The sequence below is a fragment of the Hemiscyllium ocellatum genome, chromosome 4 (genome assembly GCF_020745735.1).
Source record: "Hemiscyllium ocellatum isolate sHemOce1 chromosome 4, sHemOce1.pat.X.cur, whole genome shotgun sequence".
NCBI lineage: Eukaryota > Metazoa > Chordata > Chondrichthyes > Orectolobiformes > Hemiscylliidae > Hemiscyllium > Hemiscyllium ocellatum.
The window spans coordinates 1,126,472-1,149,351 of record NC_083404.1 but is presented as its reverse complement, the minus strand read 5'-3'; the positions used below and the strand labels follow the sequence as shown (position 1 = coordinate 1,149,351).

The following is a 22,880-nucleotide window of genomic DNA, read 5'->3' as shown; positions in this document are numbered from 1 at the left end:
GACTGAGATATTAGTATAGCAACTCCCTTGCAGGTGCATATTGAAAAACACTTGATGTGCCTTACCAAGTTAGCATCCTGAAACTCATCCAAAAATCAAAGATTTTAAAATGCATGTAGAATTCTTCAACTTACCTCCTTTTAGCCCCAGATTGACAGAAAACACAGACCAGGTTTCTGTACTTTATAAGAATAATTATTTATTGAAAATAAACAGTTTTGACCTATTGGTAAACAACTATGAACCATCAACATTACTTCCCTAGTTAAAACTCAAACACACAGACACACATACACATACACACTCTCAATCTTCCTTCTGTAGATACTTCCTCTTGTTTGAAAGAGGCACAGGGTGACTGGTTCCCACTTATCAATTTAAAAATCACACAACACCAGATTATAGTCCAACAGGTTCATTTGGAATTACAAGTGTTTGGACCGCTGCTCCTTTGTCAGGTAGCTAGTGGGGCATGATCATAGGACACAGAATTTATAGTAAAAGATCAAAGTGTCGTATAACTGATGAGATCTCACTTATAAAAGCCAATTATCATATAAATCACTGATTGCAGCAACTGATGAGGGGAAGAAACTGACTAAAACTATCTTCAGGATTAAGATTTTTTTAACTGCAGGGCAAAAATCAGCTCCTTCTCTTCCAGGTGTCTGACTATCTTGTTCACACCCTGAAGTGTTCGGTCATCTGAAAGTCAATCACAGAGTTGTTGAGGATTTTGTCATTGATAACTGATCATTATTCTAGAGACTAATGAGCAAATTGTTGACATTCCAAAGATCATTCAACCATAGCCTTAGGCTCCAGCTCAACTGTCACTAGGCTTCTACTACTACAGGACAAAGCAGCTGTGATTTTGAAGTTAGTTACTTTTAGTTTTTAAAGCAGTTCTATTCCCTTTTCAGCCCACAATCAGAGATACAAAAAAAAATTGTCTTTCCAAATTAATTCCCCAGTTTCTGTAAAAGGGATTTATTTAATGACAAGAGTCATCATTATTTAAAATGGAACCAAGCCATTGAAAAAGTATTCTGATAAAAAGAACAAAATTGCTTTTCAGCTGTTACTTTCTTTCAAATTATGCCGATGATCATAAAGATATTTACCACTGGAATAGTAAGGCTTTGAAGGTAATTTCATCTTTCACATTTTTGAGAAAGGAAGAGTCGGGTAAAGAATATGTTTTGAATTGATGCAGTTGGTTTCAAAGGCCTCAGTTAAAATTATGTTTTTGTTGATCTATCTTAACATTATTAGGATATCCTGCTTGATGGATCATTTTGTGAAATTGCAGCTGTAACCAGCTAATGCTGTCACTTACAAATAATGTGTTACACTGTTTTATAGGTGTACAAAAAGAAGACTGAAGCTGCAAAAAAGGAATATCTCAAACAGTTGGCAGCTTACAGAGCCAGCCTGGTTTCCAAGGTAACCATCCATGTCATCAACGTTTTCAGCATTTTTCGGTCAAATGTCTTCCTCCCTCAATTTAAAAAAGGTCTGAGATGAGGAGAAATTCTTTACTCAGAGGGTTGTTTTAGAACTTTTGGAATTCTCTACAACAGAGGCCAGACCTGCTGAGTTTCTCCAGCATTATCTGATTTTATTTCAGATTTCCAGCTGTGCTTTGATTTGACTTTGGTGACATTAGCATAATTTTCCGTTTATAGTGATGTACTATCATGAATTCTAGCGTTACTAGGTTTATAGTTTATTATTTCTGAATCTGTTTGGTGCATCCATATTTGGTGAGTATGGCTTTAACTCTGCATACAATAATGAGTATGATTGGCAGAACTCTTGGTTTTGTATAATGTTGTTATTTCACATATTTGCAAAAAAATGCTTTTGACATGGAAATTGAGCATAGTATGAATATTATTTTATGTATTCTGATTACTTTACTTCAGTGATATGTATAGACATAACAGAATAAAGGCACAGCATGAAGTGATAAGAATTCTATACATCAATCTATTGTACATTTAATGCAATTTCTTTAAACCATCTGTGTAGTTCTGCCAATTAAAATGTCAATTGAAGAATAAAATAATTATGTAAGAAAATCACCGCTGTATGTTGCTGTCAGTAAGTCCATAACAATCGCTAATAGTTATCTATCCTGGTGATCTTCTCTACAGAGCTACAATGACCCAATTGAGACAAAGACATCCCAGGCTTCTCAGATGATGAATTCAAAGCAGCCAGTGTTTTCTGGTCACTCACAGGCACCATCTCCAATGTACCTTGGTTCAGGTGCCTACCATCAACAGCCTGGTATGAACCCCCATATAACCACCATGCATCCTAATCTGTCTCGGAGTATTGTCCCCAAGCCCAACGGTCAGATGCCAGTGACTGTTTCTATTGCAAATATGACCGTCTCCCCACGTCCATCTCTTCAGATCAGCCCACCTCTGCACCAACTATCCATGCAACAGCACCAGCTACACCAGCAGCAGAATACTGTTCTCTCTCAGCAAATAGGAAACCACCAACTATCCATGCAGGTTCAGCACTCGCCAACAATGCAGCAGGTTAGTACAAATATAAAACTAGTAAAAAACAATAAAATTTAGAGTTTAACTGAATATAGTGTTACCTTAATCCATGTCAGAGTGCTGAAAGAACTCTGAACAATCAGGCTGTTCTGCTTTTTAATGAGTAAAAACTCTAGGCTTTAGCCACTGAACTGATATTACGTTTGTTCTGGATAATTTTCCTCTGCTTGAAGACTGTTGGATGGGTGACCATACCTGGGTGCTGTACACTCATAGCAGGTAGAGTGTTGAGAGAGTAAAGAGAGTAATCCAACTGCAAGAACACGTCAATAATTCTTCCAAATGGAGCACTGAAAAACATAACTTATTGAGATGTTAATATCTTTCCAGCTGAAAAGAAGTTTCCAAGGAATAAATCAGAGTCACTATTGAACAGAAGAAGGATATTGAGTTTGTGCTGGCTCTCTGTAGAAAAGTGCAGTCAATCCCCTTTCCCAATGCCCTCCATACTTATTTCCTTCAAGTAACCACCCTGTTTCACTTTCAAAACATTCATCAAGTCAGGGAATTCCAGGTCAGGACAATTCGCTCTCATATCTACCCTGCCCAAAGCTTCAAATCTGTGTCTCCTAGTCCTGATGCATCAGCTAATGGGAACAGAATTATTTTTGTCTTCCTTATCCAAATCTGTCAGATTCTGATAGTCAATCGCCTTTGCACCAAGACAGCAGCCCCAGCTTCTACAACTTAACTTTTTCATGAAAAACCCTCATTCTTGGAACCATTCTGGTAAATCCCCTGTGCACTTCTCTCAAATCCTCACATTCTTGGTTCAGTTTGTTGACCAGATGAAATGTAATCCCCCAATTGTGCCCTAATCAGAGCTTTAAAATAGTTCAATAAATCTTCCTTTTGTAGTGCATGCTCTGATTTCAGATCCTACGTGCTTTAGTAATTACTCCCAATATCTTCTACCAGCTTCAACGATCAATACACATGCATCCTCAGGTTTCTTTGTTCCTATACACTATTTAAACTGTGCCATTAATTCTTTATTACCTTTCCATATCTGTTCCGTTAACATTTCTCTACATTAACTTCCATCTGCCCCTTGTCTGCCAATTCTGCTTATCTCTCTGGGTCTTTTTGTGATCGACTCATTGTTTGCCATTTCTCCAAAGTTCTTCCAACTATTTACTACGACTTTTCTGTCCTTCAGCCACTTTCTTATCCAAGCTGACACTGACCCTTCATTCTGTGAGCTCAGATATTGCTTTATTGCTTGTTAAGTGGCATTTTGTCACAGCTTTCTTATACTCACTTCCAACAGCATCGATTGCTGTTGCTTCATCAGCTCTATGAATCAAACACAATTTCCCTTTTACGCACCTATGATGAATATCCTTAATCATCGTAAACGGCTCCAATTGTCTGTTAATATTTTTCTTAATTATTTTTCCTGAAATCTTATCCACCATGGATGATAGGTTGACCACCTTGTAATTATCAGATTTCCTTTATAAATAGTTTTTAATCAACCTGTTCAGAGATGACACTTGAGCCTAGATCTTCCACCTCAGAGATTGCGATGTAGCAATGTTGCACAAAACCCCTTAGATTTCCCTTTCTTAAATAGAGGTGTCACATTATCATTCTTCAATCATCTGGTACTTCCACATATCTCATGATGAGAGGAAGATTATAACAAGGCCTTTCACTATTTTCACCCTAAGTTTCTTGAACCAATCATCTTGTTCACTCTCAGTGATGCCAACCTCCATCCAATCTATTAATTTTCACCTTATCCATTAGCTTCAGATTCTCCACTTCTAGTAAGATGTATCAAGGGAAAAAGGGAAACATTTCTTAAGTATGGTCACTGCCTTTGCATATAATTTTCTTGATTACTAATTGACTGCTGGGACAGGGACATTTAGATACTTCAGCCATTTTTCAGATGAAAGCATCGACAAGAAAAAGCAATAAACTATTTAACGGTGGAAAGCGTGAAGGTCCTGTCTTTGTGCTTCACTCATGTATATACATATTCAATCACCTGACAATGGATAACAGTCATGAGCATTAATCCAAGTAAAGTTCTTCCCTAGCCCAGGCTTGCTGAGGCTGTTCGTAATTTCCTAACCAATCAATCTGATGCCTTCTGACCTTAATGGCATGGCACTTCATAAAGCAAAGTTCTTCACAAGAAGAAATCTACATTTCTAAATATTAAATCTCTGTGAAAATTCGACTATGGGGGATTCATAGAATCCCTTCAGTGTGGAAACAGGTCATCTAGTCCAACAAGTCCACATAGGCCCTCCGAAGAGTAACCCATCCTACCCTATTACTCTACATCTACCCTTAACCTACACATCCCTGAACACTACGGGCAATTTAGCATGGCCAATTCACCTAACCTGCACATCTTTGGATTGTGTGAGGAAACTTGAGCACCCAGAGGAAACCCATACCGACACGGGGAGAATGTGCAAACTCCACACAGACAGTTGCCTGAGGCTGGAATCGAACCCAGGTCCCTGGCGCTAACTGGAGAGAGGCAGCAGTGCTAACCGCTGAGCCACCATGCCGAGATTGTTGCAGTTTTATTTTTGACTCTAGTCATTTTCAATCACTATAATTACAGCTAGATAAAAAAAAACATGCTTTTCAACCTAGTCTTGTTGAATATGCTCAATTTAATATGATGCAACATATTTAATATGTGGCATTACTTTAAAGGTCATATATTATATCATTATGAAAGAATACTAGCTAAATTCTGAATTGCATACAGAAATCCTGTAGGGCTTGAGAACATTCCAGGTCTAAAAATACTAAAATCACAAAGCTGGAATATTTGTTCAGATAACCAATCCTCCTTGTTATTCTGTTCACTGCTACAAAAAGAATCTCCAAAATGAAATCATTAATATCTGTCGACTTGCTGTATAACCTTGTGGAAAAATCTTTGTATGATATTACAAAGACAGATTTTCAATTTTCTCATGTAATAAACAGATGTGTGTGGATTTGGATGTAATTTCAAGGTTGTAAAAGAAAACAAAATCACATTGAGATTGATGAATAAATCAACCACGAAGACAAAAAGCCCTGATGCCTGATGAAACCACCTCTTCAGATAGGCAGGAAATGAAATTAGCTCACAGTAAAGTGCAGAGATGAAGATCAGTGTACTGTTTTGCTGCAGGCTTCATAAGACTTAGCACAGTAGCAGAGCAAATTGCTAAGACTCAAAAATCTAATTACAGAGCAAATGCCCCCTCTGACATCAAATTAATCTCTATCAGAGCCCCCTTTTTGATTCCAGACTAACACATGAAAATGAAATTTAAAATTCTAGGCATGGATACCACCAATCACAGAAAAACATCTGGTAATTGTTGCAGCTGTATCAAACTGTAAAATGTCCAGTATTGTGTAATTAGAAGTCTTTGCATTAATTTTTAAGCTCAATTTATCTTTCATCAGATTCATGAGTGGCTGATAGAGAACAGTCATTGCAGTTTTATTGGCACAGTATTCTAGTTCAGCTCTCTTAATCTGAAGAGAGTTTTTGAACACAAACTACATCCATTTCATTTGTAATCTTATCCTAGGAGAAGTGGAAATGTGACCAAATTCAATAGCATAGTTTGAACCTTGAGAGACTTCAAAACAAAGCCTGAAAAGTATACAGACAAGCTATATCTTTTTAATATAAATTGCGTCCAACACAAATTTCAGAAGTGAAGTTGGAACATCTTATTACCTCATATTACTAGCCTAGAGAGTTCAATGACCTGTGTTAAGTGTATTTGCTTAAAAACAAAATTTCCCCTAACAAATGCATTTTGTTTTGTATATGTATACATCTACTTGTAAGATTTGTCATTATATTTTTGAATACCCAGTGTTTCTGCATAAAGTAATGATGTCTTTCTGCATTCATTAACCTACTTTTTCTGAAACTGCTTGAGATTGTTTTTAGAATTTATTTTCTGTGAACTTCCTATAAAAGCTGTTAAACTGAATTTTTGGTTAGATGAGCCTCATGTAGATAAAAGAGAAGCAGATGGTGCCTTTGTAAGTGAAGGAAGGAGAGTAGTTTGGAGAACAATACATTAATAGATAGAGTTAAATAAAATACCCAGCCACCTGCTGCCTGCTCTTTCAGCCAGATCTAAATGTATGTTCCAGAGATTAGCTCCCATTGCATTTATATTTATCAAGATTAAAATAGTATTGACAGCCAGAAAAAAACAATAAGCCTTTCTTCTCTTTTAAACTTCAGTCAACTCAAGTTGTTTTTTGAATTAAATGTCAAAACAAATGCATACATTTTCATATATTTTAAACTGCCAGTACAAATATTCTATGCTGATAGATGTCAATTTAAGGAAATAACCATAAATATTAATTTTAGGCATTTCAGTAATCACAACAACCTTGTTTACAGGATTATTGTTAACTACTGCTCCAGGAATGTCAAAAATTTTAAAAGGTAGCCAAATCTAGCAACAAAAATAGAAATTACTGGCAGAAGTCAGCAAGTCTGCCAGCATCTGTGGCTAGAAAACAGAGTTAATTGTTCTAGTCCAGTGGTGCTTCTTCAGCACCAGACTCCAAACTTCAACCCTGTTTTCTCTCCACTTACCTGCTGAGTTTCTCCAGTAATTTCTATTTTTGATTCAAGTTTTCAGCACCAGCAGGTCTTTGTTTTATTAAAGATTTCTTTAAGCCTCTGCTTCCTCCTTCTTTAGAGTGCTTACCTAACACACAATTTGTGCTGTACTAGGAAGCAAGTCTGTATATCACGGCCTCTTCCATCTTGTTTATCTATCACGAGGAAGTCTGAGAAAACAGCTTGGAATAGCTTATACCCTGACTTGCCCTTTCTTTTCTCCCCTTCAAGAAATGTCCGGTACTGCTGAAATGAGGAACTGATCATTCATTGACATGAACGTGCATCTTCTCTGTTTGTGGCATAGAAATTTCACCGTCACTACATTGCAAAATCTTTATATGCTGAATTATTTCCATTAACCAGCTTTTCTCTTGTGAAAAGGCAGCCTGGCAATAGCACAATATTGTCACTAAATTGCATACTCCATTTTTATTTTGACCATGTTTAGACAAAGTTCTGGCCCTCACATAAGGCTGAGGCTGTGTGGTCAGGCAGTTTGTAGCATTGCACAGATGCTGCAGTACTACATTAGCAAGTGCAATATAATAATTACATTAAAGATTTAGGACACATTGAAATAAATTAATTGCGTTTCCCCAACCTGTTACTTAAATATTTCAGAGAATATGAGCTGAATGGAAGGGTTTGGAGAAGTGTTTTTGTATTTATAATATGGTTCATCAATGGAAATACATCAACACATTCACCTCCCCCTACCCTTGACAAAATTAATCCAAAAAATGCAATCAATTCAACAGTAAGAAAAATACAATGAGGAAGTGAAGAATAAGATGATTTATAAAACTGAAAATTACCGGCGACATTCCTGTAGCCTGCAGGTAGTAAAGTGTGGGTTTTGGTGAGGTTGGGCTGAAATGGAGCCAGAATTGGCTGTACCGTATCAGTATCCCCCAGAGACTGGAGGTGAAGCTAGGGGTAGAGACATTAATTACATTTGGAAACTGTTCTGATTGGAAAGTGACATTTGGAATTTGTATTATGAAAGTATTTACATATTTTTGACCAAGGCGTGCTCTGACAAGGTGCTGCCCTGCCCACCACAGGGCCCTGCCCATCTGCCCCCGAGACAGGCTGTATCTTTAAATAATGTAAGTTGCTTCCTGGAGTATAGGAACACCTTGATTCCAGAATGTGAGATAACATCAGGGAGCCACCCTTTTCTTGTACATCATTGTTATCTTTACAACTGTGTGAGCAAACTGTTGTGTTATTAACAGTATCAGGGATCCAAAAGAGCAAATCGCCCATCTGCTGGATCAGTTTGTGAGTTCTCAAAGACTACAAGTTAACAAACATACCATTAATGTAAGATGCCAATGGATTTATTCATTATTACTCTTCTATTGCTAACAATTTTTTTTGCTCTCAGTACTAATTTTGAATGTTTAAATGTTTTGTCTTTACTGATATAAGTGAATTGGTTTTGGATGTTATCAAATATTTCCTCAGCAGCTGTGGACAGGGGAATGGTACAGAACAGCAAATATAGTAAACCAATATGCTTGTAGTAGGATAGAATTTGACATTAAAGGTGCCCTTAAAAAGTAATTGCATGGTGTAAATAGCAAGCCATTTGAAGCTTCAAAGATCAACATTCATTCAACAATTGGAGTGTCCTCCTGGTATTGTAAATACATTGTTAGTTAAAACACAGAATTGATCTTTTTGCTTCTCTTTTCCCTCCCCCCACCAATCCCATCAGAATGATTATTTGTCAACAGGAAGCTTTAGAGTATAAAAATCTCAGTGAATTCACTTTTGATCTTATTCTTTTCATTGTTTCATGATTGACAACCTGAAAATCCTTGTTATTTTCTGCTTCAGGGGTTCTTACAGTCTGAGTTTCAGAACATAATGAACTCAACATCTACAGCTGCACCTGTTGCTACTCCGACAATGGACTGTATTCGCTCAGTTTGCCGGAACCCCCCACCCCAGAGTGTTGACTGGAATGAATACTGCAATAATGGGTTAGTGGTCAGGAGTTGCACATCAAGCCAGAACCATGACTTTGCATTTTAAATGGAGTCAAAGGATTCTGATTTCATCCTTAAATAATATTTGTTGGTTGCATTAAAGGATCGATAAAATATAGGAAGAATTATATTTTTAATTATATTATATAATTATATTAGAGAGTATATATTATATTATAGAATTATAAGCATTTCATATTTTGAATACTTGTGCAACAAAATATTCAGTAGTTTTGAAACAATTAGGTTAGCAGTGATTTATCTTGATACATTTACAAGGAAATAAAAAAACACGCTAACATTGGGGTTTGCCAACCCTGCAGGATTTTCCTCAAACAACCAGGAATTAAATATTAAATTCCAGTTGAGCAACCTCAGAGCAACATCGCAGAAGCAATTTTTTAAAGTTTTATTCGAAAACTATTAGTTATTAGTTACTAATGTATTGGAGACAAGAAAAAAGGCTTTCAGTTTTAGTGGGGGTGTTGAAGGTGGGAGGTGGGAGGTCATCAAATGTAACCTGCAGAAATATGCCTGAACAGTTACATCTGTCTGTGTGCGCATGTGTGTGTGTCTGTGTGCGCGTGTGTGTGTGCGTGTGTGTGTGTGTCTGTGCGTGCATGTGTGTGTGCGCGCGGTGTGTGTCTGTGTCCCTACATATTATATCTGCTTACACTGGCTGCCAACTTCATGCCTGTACATTTAATGGCAACTGCCCATGTTTGATACCCTCACACCAGCATTACAGGCTTCCATTATAAAACCCAATAAAGTGTAGGAATTTATACTGGATTTATAAATTATGTTAATTTATCATTTATAATAGAGTTACAAAAATAAGGACAAAATTGCTGGGCATTTCCTTGAGCGTTTCTTGATTATCTGATATAGATTCATTCAGAGGTTGGTTTTGAATCTGGGGTCTGGATCAGTGGTGCTGGAAAAGCACAGCAGTTCAGGCAGCATCCGAGGAGCAGTAAAATCGACGTTTCGGGCAAAAACCCTTCATCAGGGTATCGATTAATCTGGGGTATCTATTAATCTTGTCTCCGGAGTGATATCAACTGATTGGGAATTTGTAAGCGCACAATTTTAATATAAATACTGAATTAACTCCCCATGTCCAAGCCCAATTATCTGTGTCTTGTAACCCCCCTTCATCTGTAGATGAACTAATTATTATTCAAAATCACAGGAAAACAATATAAGTCCACATGGTTAGGCACAGTCTTAGAGACACCTGGTGGTGAATGAGCTGGAACAGGACACATCCTCATTCAAAGCCAGAACAATGGAAGGAACATGCATGTCTATAATTGATGCTGAAATCAAGTTAATTATTTCCTCATTCATCAAAATCCCCTTTTCATAAGTAGTCCAACAAACTAAGAAAATGAAAACTATTTCTGCTTTGTTTGGGAAGCGGTGAGATTATTCTAGAGTGATTATACAAACTGGGCAATGGTAAATGGACAGCCTGATTTATATAACACCAACCAGGTGCAGGATACCAGTGCCTGAAATTTATTTTTGTTGCGCTCACTTAGACCAATAAAACAAGTCTGGTTTCTCTGCCTTACATAGGTGAGCATTAACACTCTGCCTATTCTGTTGATTTTATAGAATGATAAAGATGCAAAACAGGATGAAAAGGGTAAATCAAACAATGAGAATAGCATCTTGAGGTTCACAATTATAATCTAAAAGAAGGCAAATTAAAGACAGTCAGAAGACCTTCCTACACACAGTAATTTGCAGATGGAATAGTCTCCCAGATAGACTCACTGGAAACACAAACCTGAGAATCATTCCAGAAACAATTGGATGTGACAGCAGAGGGACTGATGGCTCATCTTGGATGGATGAGCTGTGGTCTTGGTCATCCATAATCTTGTGATTAATAAATAGTGGTGTAGCTACCATTGCCTCCATACCATGAACAAATAATACAAAATGTGAGGAATATTTCTTACAGCATTTCCCAATGTTCCAGAGTGTTTGCTGAGCCAATGTAAATGAGTGATAAAAGTAGACAAATTAATTCAGAAAGAGAAAAACAAAAGAACAGCAATTGTTGTTGGATATTGATGTAACTAAATACAAGGTTGATGCATATTGGAATAGCAAATATCTACACAACCCATTAGCAGCACTCAATAAAACTGGATACTATTTATGATCAATCATTGACATTTTTGTGCCAAGGAACAGTATTTTATGTCTTCCCTCTGTGGTAGATTTGGAAACAGGAGGAGCATTAATCAGGTGGGGACCCTGCCACCTTATATAAGATGACAGAAAATCTCACAGTCAGCCTTCCCACCTACTGCCAATAAATGATAATTATGTCCTAAAGCTGTGATATTAATCCAGCATTGGGTGTGCCTGTTACCACACTGGGAACATGGTCTGTAAACCACCGAGGGTTTCTTGTGTTTCCAGGGGATAGGCTCATTCTTTATACAAAAGAACTCAGTGCCCAATCAAGGGACCTAGCATTATCCAAGCCCCACCACCTCCTGCCCTAGATACCAACACCGCTCACTCCCATCCCCATGATTCCCTACCAACACCTGTTGCTTCCATCCCTGTGACTCCACACCACGTAACTGCTCCCACCATCACTTAGCTCTGGCCTAGATCCAGAGTCTTCAGTGGGTGTTGTTCTGGCAGGAGCCTCCACCAACTGGACAAAGGAAGAACATTCACTTTTTCAAACATTACTCGCTAGGTGCCTGGAGGCTTGAACTCCATCATGGTTCATCAATCACCTTTGAAATTCCTGTTAAATTCCCACAGAATTTCAGCTCCCTGGTTTTTAATGAATTGGAAAGTTCAGATAATAGCGTTATAGAGTCATAAAGCCTGGAAACAGGCCCTTCGGCCTAACTCATCCATGCCAACCAGGTTTCCTAAACTGAACTAATCCTATTTGCCTGCGTTTGGCCCATGTCCCTCTAAACCCTTACCATTCAGGTACCTGCCCAAATGTCTTTTAAATGGTAACTGTCCTCTCCTCTACCACTTCTTCTGGCAGCTTGCTCCATATATGTACCACCCTCTGAGTTAAAAAGTTGCCCCTCTCTCACCTTAAAGCCGTGCTGTCTAGTTTTGGATTCCCCTGCCATGGGGAAAATACTTTGACTATTCACCTTATCCATGCCCCTCATGATTTTATAAACTTCTATAAGGTCACCCCTCAGCCTCCTAGAAAAATACATAATTGGTGCTGGAAATGGGATAGAGGGTGTCAGTGGATGACGGAGGGGTGAAGGCTAGAGATAAGAAGAATTTTGAATTTTGCAAAATTCTTTACAAGGAACAACAATTATTTAGGACAAACCTACATCTGAATGTTCAAAATGTAGTCCCATGATATGATAAATTTGGCATCGTATGTGAAAAGGGAGAGCAGTTTCTTGATTTAGCCCCTGGTTTTGAACTTAAATAATCGAGATCCTAGACTGAATGTAAATATATTGTTTATGTTTTCATGCATCTGGGTGCCATTGCCAAGCTGTTTGGTCGTTTGCAAGTGTCAGCAAACTGACAGTGATCTCCAGAAATATGTGCCACAGAACAGGTTACACTAGCTCCTGAATCAGTGAGTCCAAAACAGTCGTCATCAAACGACCACATCCGCAGGATTCAAACAGTCTTTTTTCAGAGATGAAAAATATTGCTTGGGGTTGTGAGACACAAAATTCACAATAAAGTCTCCACCAAACAGCATAATGTCACAAAGGCCATGGAAATTACTATGGTCTATTTGACGATTTGTCTCCAAATAAGTACAGGTGATTGTCTATGTGGTTAAATGTGCCATCTGAACATTTCTGATGGGTTGTCTTATCTAATGTTGTATGTTTGACTCCATTAATGGAAGAAGTATAATTCAACTGTAAATAATTGTTCTAATCTTGTTTTTAATGAGAAGGGCAAAGTATTGTGTTTTGCTTTCTCTTCCTCATAATTTCATCGATATCAGGAGAATTAGGGACTGTGTGACATTTTCCTTTATTGGATTATACTAATCAGCTGTAATTGTAAATGACCATTCATTAAAATTCAGATAAAGCACAGAACACCTTTTTATTGGTGTCAAAGGGAGGGACAATAAATCTGACCCAGCAATGAAGCCCATATCCCATCAATGAATGAAATCAAAATCTTCAGATCAAACAGCAATTAAACCAAGAGTTGGTTTCAGAAATATGCCACATGTAGGAACACAAGGAAAGGATTAGAAAGGACCAGTTGGCCTGTAGGAACATAATTGCCTGAGAAATCAAGTTGCTGCATTTTAAATAGCCTTTTATTTTGTTTTGTGGCAAACTATTTGTGACACTTGCAATTCAAAACATTCACAGGTAGATATTAGTGAATCAGCAAGAGTTAGTCAATTGTCAGAAACTAAGGAAGTATAACAGGAACTGTTTTATAACAAGTCAATTGGCAATTTGCAGGTGTAGTCTCGCTAGATTCCAAATGGACCAATGACAATAATAATATAATCTGATGCGTTCATAGCCCAAAACAGTAAGATAGATTATGTTATTATTGTTATGAGCAGTCAATTTTTGTAATGATAAATAGAGCCATTCTAGTATGTCCCAAAGTAGCACTAAATAGGACGCTGTAATGAACCAACTGGGGCCTAAGTCTGAGGAACAGATGAAGCAGCAAATCAGAAAAGGCAAGTTTCAACAAGGGGAGAGACCGCAGGAAAAACAATTCAATGATGATCAAGGATTTAAAGATAGTCTTGCTTCTGTTTCAGCAAAAGCATATGATTGTATTTTGTTGTGATGGCACAAGACCAATAGTGAAGCAACTGACCTGCTAATGCAGATAACACAAAACTCGCAGGTTTAGTAACACTGAGGAGGAAACTGATAATCGTACAGAGAGATATGAAGTGATTTGTTATGACAAATAAGGAGGGACAGAGGGCTGGATTTTTGTGTTCTTGGTGTGTGACAGGAGTTGGGGAATTTCCAGAGTCAGTGTGCACTTCAGGAGTAAGTGCCTTAAAGGGCGTGATTTTTGTATCGGGGAGTCCAGTCTGCTGTAATGGGCACTGATCTGATGCACCAGAGCATAGAGTCACCCTTATGATGCCTTCGCATGACAAGGAATATTATCAATACACATATGTCGTTGAGCAAGTTTTTTTGAGCACATTCATTTGTATCTTAAACACCTCTCAAAAAACAAATTGTACTTATTTCTGACAAATAGGCAAAATGTTGGAAAAACCCATCTGGTTCACTAATATCCTTTAGGAAAGGAAGCTGCCATCCTTACCTGGTCTGGCCTACATGTCTCTCCAGACCCACAGCAATGTGGTTGACTCTCAACTGCCCTCTGGGTAATTAGGGATGGGCAATAAATGCTGCCCTACCCAGCAATACCCACATCCCATGAATGAAATTTAACAAGTGTACACCAACATTGATACATATGGTATTAATGAGAGTTGGCACCTGTTTAAACAAACACTAGAAGGCACATATAATTGTTGCATTTTATTTGCCTCCATTTATTTCTTGCAAAAATTAACAATTATTTTCTATTTCTTTTGAAGTTTGCAGAGGGATAAAGCACTCTACCTCACCTGAGGATATAGCGTTCTTTCCTAAGATGACTGCAGGGAAGTCTTCAAATATGGATTGCATCAAGGCAGTTCTGTGACCTTTTAGACAACAAGTCGCTAAGCACTTAGATCTTTAAGCTTGCACTTAAACCTGTGGGATTACCCAATTGACAAGACATTATTTTGCTTCTTTCCATCGAAGATTATTATTGGACAAATGTCCCTCTTCATTTCTGAAGAAAACCTGGATCATTTTGCTTACTGTTGGTTTTGCTGTGGAGTGCTGCTGTAGTGAACTGCCTTAGCAATTTTATGTCATACTAGGAACATAATCCTAGACCTTCCATCAGTTGTTAATAGTTAACCAGTGAAACCATTTGCTGATGGATAGAGCACTCATAGCAAGTTTGTAAATAGGGTCTGTGTTGCACTCTGTTAGAGTATAAAATGATAAAAAGGTTTTCCTAGTTAAAATGTAACTTTATACTGACGCTGTTCAGTGAGATTATATCATTTAAATGGGACCAGATTGGCAAGATTAGTATTTTTTGCTTAATTTGTAAGAAAATGGTTTCATAGTTATATATTTGCAAAATTGCTTCCAACAGTTTTATTAAGCAATCCCAAATTGTCTCATAGAATAGCATGAACAGTTTTTAAGTGTTTGAAAAAAACACATTTATTTTGTACTACATAGATGTTTTTGTATCTTCTATGGTGTAATGGGTAGTAATTATGTCACTCCATACTTTTGTGTAAAACAAAAACTGCCAAATGCTTCTCTGGTGTTTATTAGATACAGCTAAGTTATAACCTTGACATATGGCTATATATAATTGTTTCTTCATAATGTATGTCCATATTTAATCTTTTTTTAATGGAAACTGTTACGCCTATTTATGAAATAATAAATAGAGGTGTTTGTAAGTAATTTTGTAAGCATCAAAAACTATTTCAGGTGCCATTTAACTTTGCTGGCACAAGTCTCAAACGGTGTGATTATGCTTACCATTTTGATTTAGTTTCCTCGGTAATAACAAAATAAACAAATCTGGATTTCTTCTTTGCAGAAAAAAAGATCCAAGTGTTCCTGTTTTTATTTGTATTTGATCTTTTATAAATATATTTGCTCTTTGTTCTGAAAATATAAAGTATTAGTTGCAAAATTTTACTAGCTCAGTGCTACAGGTACCAGTTGAGGAGAAAAATAGTGTCTTTGCGATGATTTCAAGGACATTAGTGTCAACATTTCATGTATGAAATACTGGGGACATAGAGAGTAAGCAAGTCCTGACTTGTGTCAGTGTCCAGTGCTGAAGCAACGCATAGAAACATAGAAGGTAGGAGCAGGAGTAAGCTGTCAACTCCCTGAACCTGCTTTACCCGTCAATTTGATCATGGCTGATCATCAAGCTCAATTCTCTAATCAGTCCAAAGATGTGCAGGTTAGGTGGATTATCCATGGCAAGTGGTGGTGGGGTTTGAGTGGGATGCTCTTCTAAGAGTCAGTGCAGATTTGATGGGCTGAATGGTGTCCATCTGTACTGTAAGAATTCAATACCCTCCCCTAGATTCCTTTAGCCACATAGGCTTTATCTATCTCCTTCTTGAAAACACCTTCCTTAATTTTCATCATCACTCCTCTAGGTAACAAACTCAGCTGATTAAGTGTTCCATAGGACAAGGAGCCCCCAGTGAGTGCTATTCAAAAGCATAATTTTTAAGAATATAGCAAGGCATTTGATAAGGTTCGAGGAGAAAGTGAGGTCTGCAGATGCTGGAGATAAGAGCTGAAAATGTGTTGCTGGAAAAGCGCAGCAGGTCAGGCAGCATCCAAGGAACAGGAGATTCGACATTTCAGGCATAAGCTCTTCTTCAGGAATGATAAGGTTCCCCATGATAGGCTCATTCAGAAGGTCAGGAGGAATGGGATACAGGGGAACGTAGCTGTCTGGATACAGAATTGGCTGGCCAACAGAAGACAGCGAGTGGTAGTAGAAGGAAAATATTCTGCTTGGAAGTCTGTGGTGAGTGGTGTTCCACAGGGCTCTGTCCTTGGGCCTTTACTGTTTGTAATTTTTATTAATGACTTGGATGGGGGGATTAAAGGATGGGTCAGCAAGTTTGCAGATGACACAAAGGTTGGAGGTGTCATTGACAGTATAGAGAGCTGTTATAGGCTGCAGGGGACATTGACGGAATGCAGAGATGGGCTGAGAGGTGGCAGATGGAGTTCAACCTGGATAAATGCAAGGTGATGCATTTTGGAAGGTCGAATTTGAAAGCTGAGTACAGGATTAAGGATAGGATTCTTGGCAGTGTGGAGGAACAGAGGGATCTTGGGGTGCAGGTACATAGATCCCTTAAAATGGCCACCCAAGTGGACAGGGTTGTTAAGAAAGTATATGGTGTTTTGGCTTTCATTAACAGGGGGGTTGAGTTTAAGAGTCATGAGATCTTGTTGCAGCTCTATAAAACTTTGGTTAGACCGCACTTGGAATACTGTGTCCAGTTCTGGTCACCCTATTATAGGAAAGATGTGGATGTTTTGGAGAGGGTTCAAAGGAGGTTTACCAGGATGCTGCCTGGACTGGAGGGCTTATCTTATGAAGAGAGGTTGACTGAGCTTGGACTTTTTCATTGGAGAAAAGGAGGAGGAGAGGGGACCTAATTGAGGTATACAAGATAATAAGAGGCATTGATCGAGTTGAAGCCAGAGAATATTTCCCAGGGCAGAAATAACTAACACGAGGGGTCATAGTTTTAAGCTGGTTGGAGGAAAGTATAGAGGGGATGTCAGAGGCGGGTTCTTTCCACAGAGAGTTGTGACAGCATGGAATGCGTTGCCAGCAGCAGTTGTGGAGGCAGGGTCATTGGGGACATTTAAGAGACTCCTGGATATGCATTTGGTCACAGAAATTTGAGGGTAAATACATGAGGATCAGTGGTCAGCACAACATCATGGGCTGAAGGGTCTGTTGTGCTGTACTGTCCTATGTTCTATGTTCTATAAGAAATAGCAGTAGGCCACTGAACCTGCTCCATTATTGAGTAACATTATGGCTGATATACTTCAACTGTTGAAAGTCACACAACACCAGGTTATAGTTACACAGGTGTATTTGCAAGTGCTAGCTTTCAGAGCACTGTTCCTTCGTCAGTGTTTGCTATTGCTTCCAAATAAACCTGTTGGACTATAACCTGGTGTTGTGTGATTTTTAACTTTGCTGAAAACGTGTTGCTGGAAAAGCGCAGCAGGTCAGGCAGCATCCATGGAACAGGAGATTCGACATTTCGGGCATAAGTCCTTCTTCAGGAATGATTATTAACTTTGTCCACCTCAATCCAACACCAGCTCCTCCACATCATACTTCCACTGCACCTGCAAACCAATATCCTCATACCATTTGTCTGGCAGTTTTGCTGAGATTTTGGAATTGGTTTGGGAAGAGTTCAGGATATTTTGATGAGTTTGCATGATGCAGTGTTAGTTGTAAAAAAACAGAGCAGTTGGTATTGCAAAGATACCAAGTCCGTCATTTGACTTGACATCTTAGGTCGGTAATCGCAGCCTCCCTTCATCTGCAGCATCAGAGGGAGCTGGAGAAGAGGGAGGAGTGAAGACATGTTATTGACAGACAGAAGAGGCAGAGAGGTCTCAGCAGGAGCTCTTAACCTCCTGGGGACTTCATGTGCTGTACCTTGTGTCGGGCACAGTGTGCTTGGTGACTGTACTTCATTAATTAAGTACTTACAGCACTGTGCCATGAGACAGTTTAACTTTGCAGGGTCCAGCCTGTTAGATAATGACTAACTCCAGCCCCATCAGGATAGTAACTGTCCCAATCACCAGCCAATCAGCTCATGATGAACTGACAGGTGAGCCGGGGTGAACATCTCACCCAATCACAGGCCTCAACACTGATGACTGGGGTTATTAGAAGCTGCCAGCCAATCAGAGACCAGCAGCCAATCAGAAAGACCCAGGGGATCCAGTCAGATGTCACATGACAGCAGGCTGTAGTCCAACAGTTTGGTTAAAATCACAAGCTTTCAGTGCCCTGCATCTTCATCAGGTAAAATGGAGGGATGTGCCCTGGCACAGAGTTTATAGGTGGAAAGATAATGACAAGATAATTAACAGTGTCAACAGATAGGTACAAACAGCTAAATAACAAATGAAGGGATGACCAATGAACCAATTATGTGAGACAGAGAGATGAGTGCAAAAAAAAATTGTGCTGTGGACAAACCAGATGATCGGAATAACAAATAGGTATAAGAGTCACATGACAAGGTTTGAACCAGATTAACAAGTTGGTTAGTAGGGAGGGTGGTAAAAAAGGAGGGGGGCTGGCATTGCTAATTAGCAATGGTATAACGGCTGCAGAAAGGAAGTTTGAGGGGGATCTGCCTTTGGAGGTAGTATGGGCTGAAGTCAGAAATAGGAAAGGTGCAGTCACCTTGTTGGGTGTTTACTATAGGCCCCCCAATAGCAGCAGAGATGTGGAGTAACAGATTGGGAAGCAGATTTTGGAAAGGTGCAGAAGTCACAGGGTCGTAGTCATGGGCGATTTCAACTTCCCAAATATTGATTGGAAGCTCTTTAGATCAAGTAGATTGAGTGGAGCGGTGTTTGTGCAGTGTGTCCAGGAAGCTTTTCTAACTCAGTATGTAGATTGTCCAACCAGAGGGGGAGGCCATATTGGATTTGGTACTCGGTAATGAACCGGGACAAGTGATGGGCTTGTTAGTGGGTGAACATTTTGGTGATGGTGACCACAATTCTGTGACTTTCACCTTGGTTATGGAGAGAGATAGGTGCGTGCAACAGGGTAGATTTTACAATTGGGGGAAGGGAAATTACGATGCTGTAAAACAGGATTTGAGGAGCATAAGTTGGGAGCATAGGCTGTCAGGGAAGGATGTGGTGGAAATGTGGAACTTTTTCAAGGAACAGATATGACGTGTCCTTGATAGGTACATACATATCAGGCAGGAAAGAAATGGTCGTGTAAGGGAGCCTTGGTTGACGAGGGAGGTTGAATGTCTAGTAAAGAGGAAGAAGGAGGCTTACATAAGGTTGAGGAAACAGGGTTCAGACAGAGCAGTGGAGGGATACAGGATAGCCAGAAGGGACCTGAAGAAAGGGATTAGGAGAGCTAAGAGAGGGCATAAAAAATCCTTGGCGGATAGGATCAAGGATAACCCCAAGGCATTTTATGCGTATGTGAGAAACATGAGAATGACGAGAACGAGGGTAGGTCCGATCAAGGACAGTAGTGGGAGATTGTGTATTGAGTCGGAAGAGATAGGAGAGGTCTTGAATGAGTACTTTTCTTCAGTATTTACGAACAAGAGGGGCCGTATTGTTGAAGAGGAGAGTGTGAAACGGACTGGTAAGCTAGAAGAGATACTTGTTAGGAAGGAAGATGTGTTGGACATTTTGAGCAACTTGAGGATAGACAAGTCCCCCGGGCCTGATGGGATATATCCTAGGATTATGTGGGAAGCAAGAGAGGAAATTGCAGTACCATTGGCAATGATCTTTTCGTCTTCACTGTCAACGGGGGTGGTGCCAGGGGACTGGAGAGTGGCGAATGTTGTGCCCCTGTTCAAAAAAGGGAATAGGGATAACCCCGGGAATTACAGGCCAGTTAGTCTTACTTCTGTGGTAGGCAAAGTAATGGAAAGGGTACTGAGGGATAGGATTTATGAGTATCTGGAAAGACACTGCTTGATTAGAGACAGCCAGCACGGATTTGTGAAGGGTAGGTCTTGCCTTACAAGTCTTACTGAATTCTTTGAGGAGGTGACCAAGCATGTGGATGAGGGTAGAACAGTGGATGTAGTGTACATGGATTTTAGTAAGGCATTTGATAAGGTTCCCCATGGTAGGCTTATGCGGAAAGTCAGGAGGCATGGGATAAAGGGAAATTTGGCCAATTGGATAGAAAACTGGCTAACCGGTCGAAGTCAGAGAGTGGTGGTAGATGGTAAATATTCAGCCTGGAGCCCAGTTACAAGTGGAGTTCCGCAGGGATCAGTTCTGGGTCCTCTGCTGTTTGTAATTTTTATTAATGACTTGGATGAGGGAGTCGAAGGGTGGGTCAGTAAATTTGCAGATGATACGAAGATTGGTGGAGTTGTGGACAGTGAGGAGAGCTGTTGTTGGCTGCAAAGGGACTTAGATATGATGCAGAGCTGGGCTGAGGAGTGGCAGATGGAGTTCAACCCTGCCAAGTGTGAGGTTGTCCATTTTGGAAGAACAAATAAGAATGCGGAATACAGGGTTAACGGTAGGGTTCTTAGTCAGGTGGAGGAACAGAGGGATCTTGGGGTCTATGTACATAGATCTTTGAAAGTTGCGACTCAGGTGGATAGAGCTTGTAAGAAGGCCTATGGTGTATTAGCGTTCATTAGCAGAGGGATTGAATTCAAGAGCCGTGAGGTGATGTTGCAGCTGTACAGGACTTTGGTTAGGCCACATTTGGAGTACTGTGTGCAGTTCTGGTTGCCTCACTTTAGGAAAGATGTGGAAGCTTTGGAGAGAGTGCAGAGAAGATTTACCAGGATGTTGCCTGGAATGGAGAATAGGTCGTACGAGGATAGGTTGAGAGTTCTCGGCCTTTTCTCGTTGGAACGGCGAAGGATGAGGGGTGACTTGATAGAGGTTTATAAGATGATCAGAGGAATAGATAGAGTAGACAGTCAGAAACTTTTTCCCCGGGTACAACAGAGTGTTACAAGGGGACATAAATTTAAGGTGAAGGGTGGAAGGTATAGGGGAGATGTCCGGGGTGGGTTCTTTACCCAGAGAGTGGTGGGGGCATGGAATGCGCTGCCCTTGGGAGTGGTAGAGTCAGAATCATTGGCGACCTTTAAGCGGCAATTGGATAGGTACATGGATGGGTGCTTAATCTAGGATAGATGTTCGGCACAACATCGTGGGCCGAAGGGCCTGTTCTGTGCTGTATTGTTTTATGTTCTATGTTCTATGTTCTATGTTCTATGTTCTATGTTCTAATTGAAAACTGTACAAGTTAATTAAGTTAGGGAGATAATCGCAAGTAATTAAGGTGATGACGTCAAAATAGGACAGTAAGGAAGAGTTTACAAATACAGGACAGTATGGTGAGGTTATATGTAGCATGACATGAACCCAAGATCACAATTGAGGCTGTCTTCAGTGCTACAGAATTTGACCATCGGTTTCTGCTTGGTGATTGTGTTGTTGTGTAGCTTGGAGGACACCTACCCAAAGACTGGAGGCTGAATGCCTTTGACCACTGAGGTATTCCCGACTGGTAGGGAACATTGTGGTCAGGTGATTGTTGTGTTGTGAACATTCATCCATTATCGTAGTATCTGCATGGTCTCACCAATAAATCATGCCTCAGGGCATCCTTGCCTGCAGCTTATGAGATAGACACCATTGATGAGTATCTGCCACATACGTGGTGGGTGGTGTTCCCATGTGTGGTGGTAGTATACATGTCAATGATCTGACAGGTCTTGCAGAGGTTGTCGTGGGAGGGTTGTGTGGTGTTTTGGTCAATATTGTCCTGAAGGCTGGGTAGTTTGCCACAACCGATGGTCTATTTGAGAAAAGTGGTTGTTTGAAGGTGAATAATGGAGGCGTAGGGATGGTCTTGGTGAGATGTTTGTTGTCACAAATAATGTGTTAAAGGCTGCGAAGAACATGGTGTAGTTTCTCCACTCTGGGGAAGTACTGGATGATGAAGGGAACTCTATCAGTCGTGACCTGTGTCTGTCTCAGAGGAGCTAGCAGTGAGGAGAAAAATTATCTTCTCGACACAGGGTGGGGGTTGCAGTTGAGGAGGTTAGGGTTTTTAAGAATACACAGCAGCAGGGTATCCCCCTCCCCTATCTATCCAAACCTCTGATTGCATCCAGGGTTGGGCAATTCGAGCCCTCCCCATTCCCTCACAACCCGGCAGGCAGGTTGCTGTGGTTTCTCATTGAGAAAACTAGCCACCTTGGAAACAGGTGATCAGCGAGGTAGAGGTTTGGGGTCCCTCAGTGACCGTTAATTGACCACTGAGGAATGTTAATTGCAG

General features: G+C 39.8%; 1 protein-coding gene across 3 annotated transcripts in view; it reads left to right on the top strand.

The window, feature by feature from the left end:
- The window catches only part of tox (thymocyte selection-associated high mobility group box), a 463,082-nt gene extending 447,237 nt beyond the window's left edge, over positions 1-15,845 (top strand). For all 3 annotated transcript variants that reach the window (XM_060824082.1, XM_060824080.1, XM_060824081.1), the window contains 4 exons: positions 1,366-1,446; positions 2,160-2,555; positions 9,052-9,197; positions 14,791-15,845. In XM_060824082.1, coding sequence (XP_060680065.1) covers positions 1,366-1,446; positions 2,160-2,555; positions 9,052-9,197; positions 14,791-14,824 — 657 coding nt within the window. In that variant the 3' untranslated portion in view covers positions 14,825-15,845. The remainder of the gene's footprint in view (positions 1-1,365; positions 1,447-2,159; positions 2,556-9,051; positions 9,198-14,790) is intronic.
- The last annotated feature ends 7,035 nt before the right edge of the window (positions 15,846-22,880 follow it).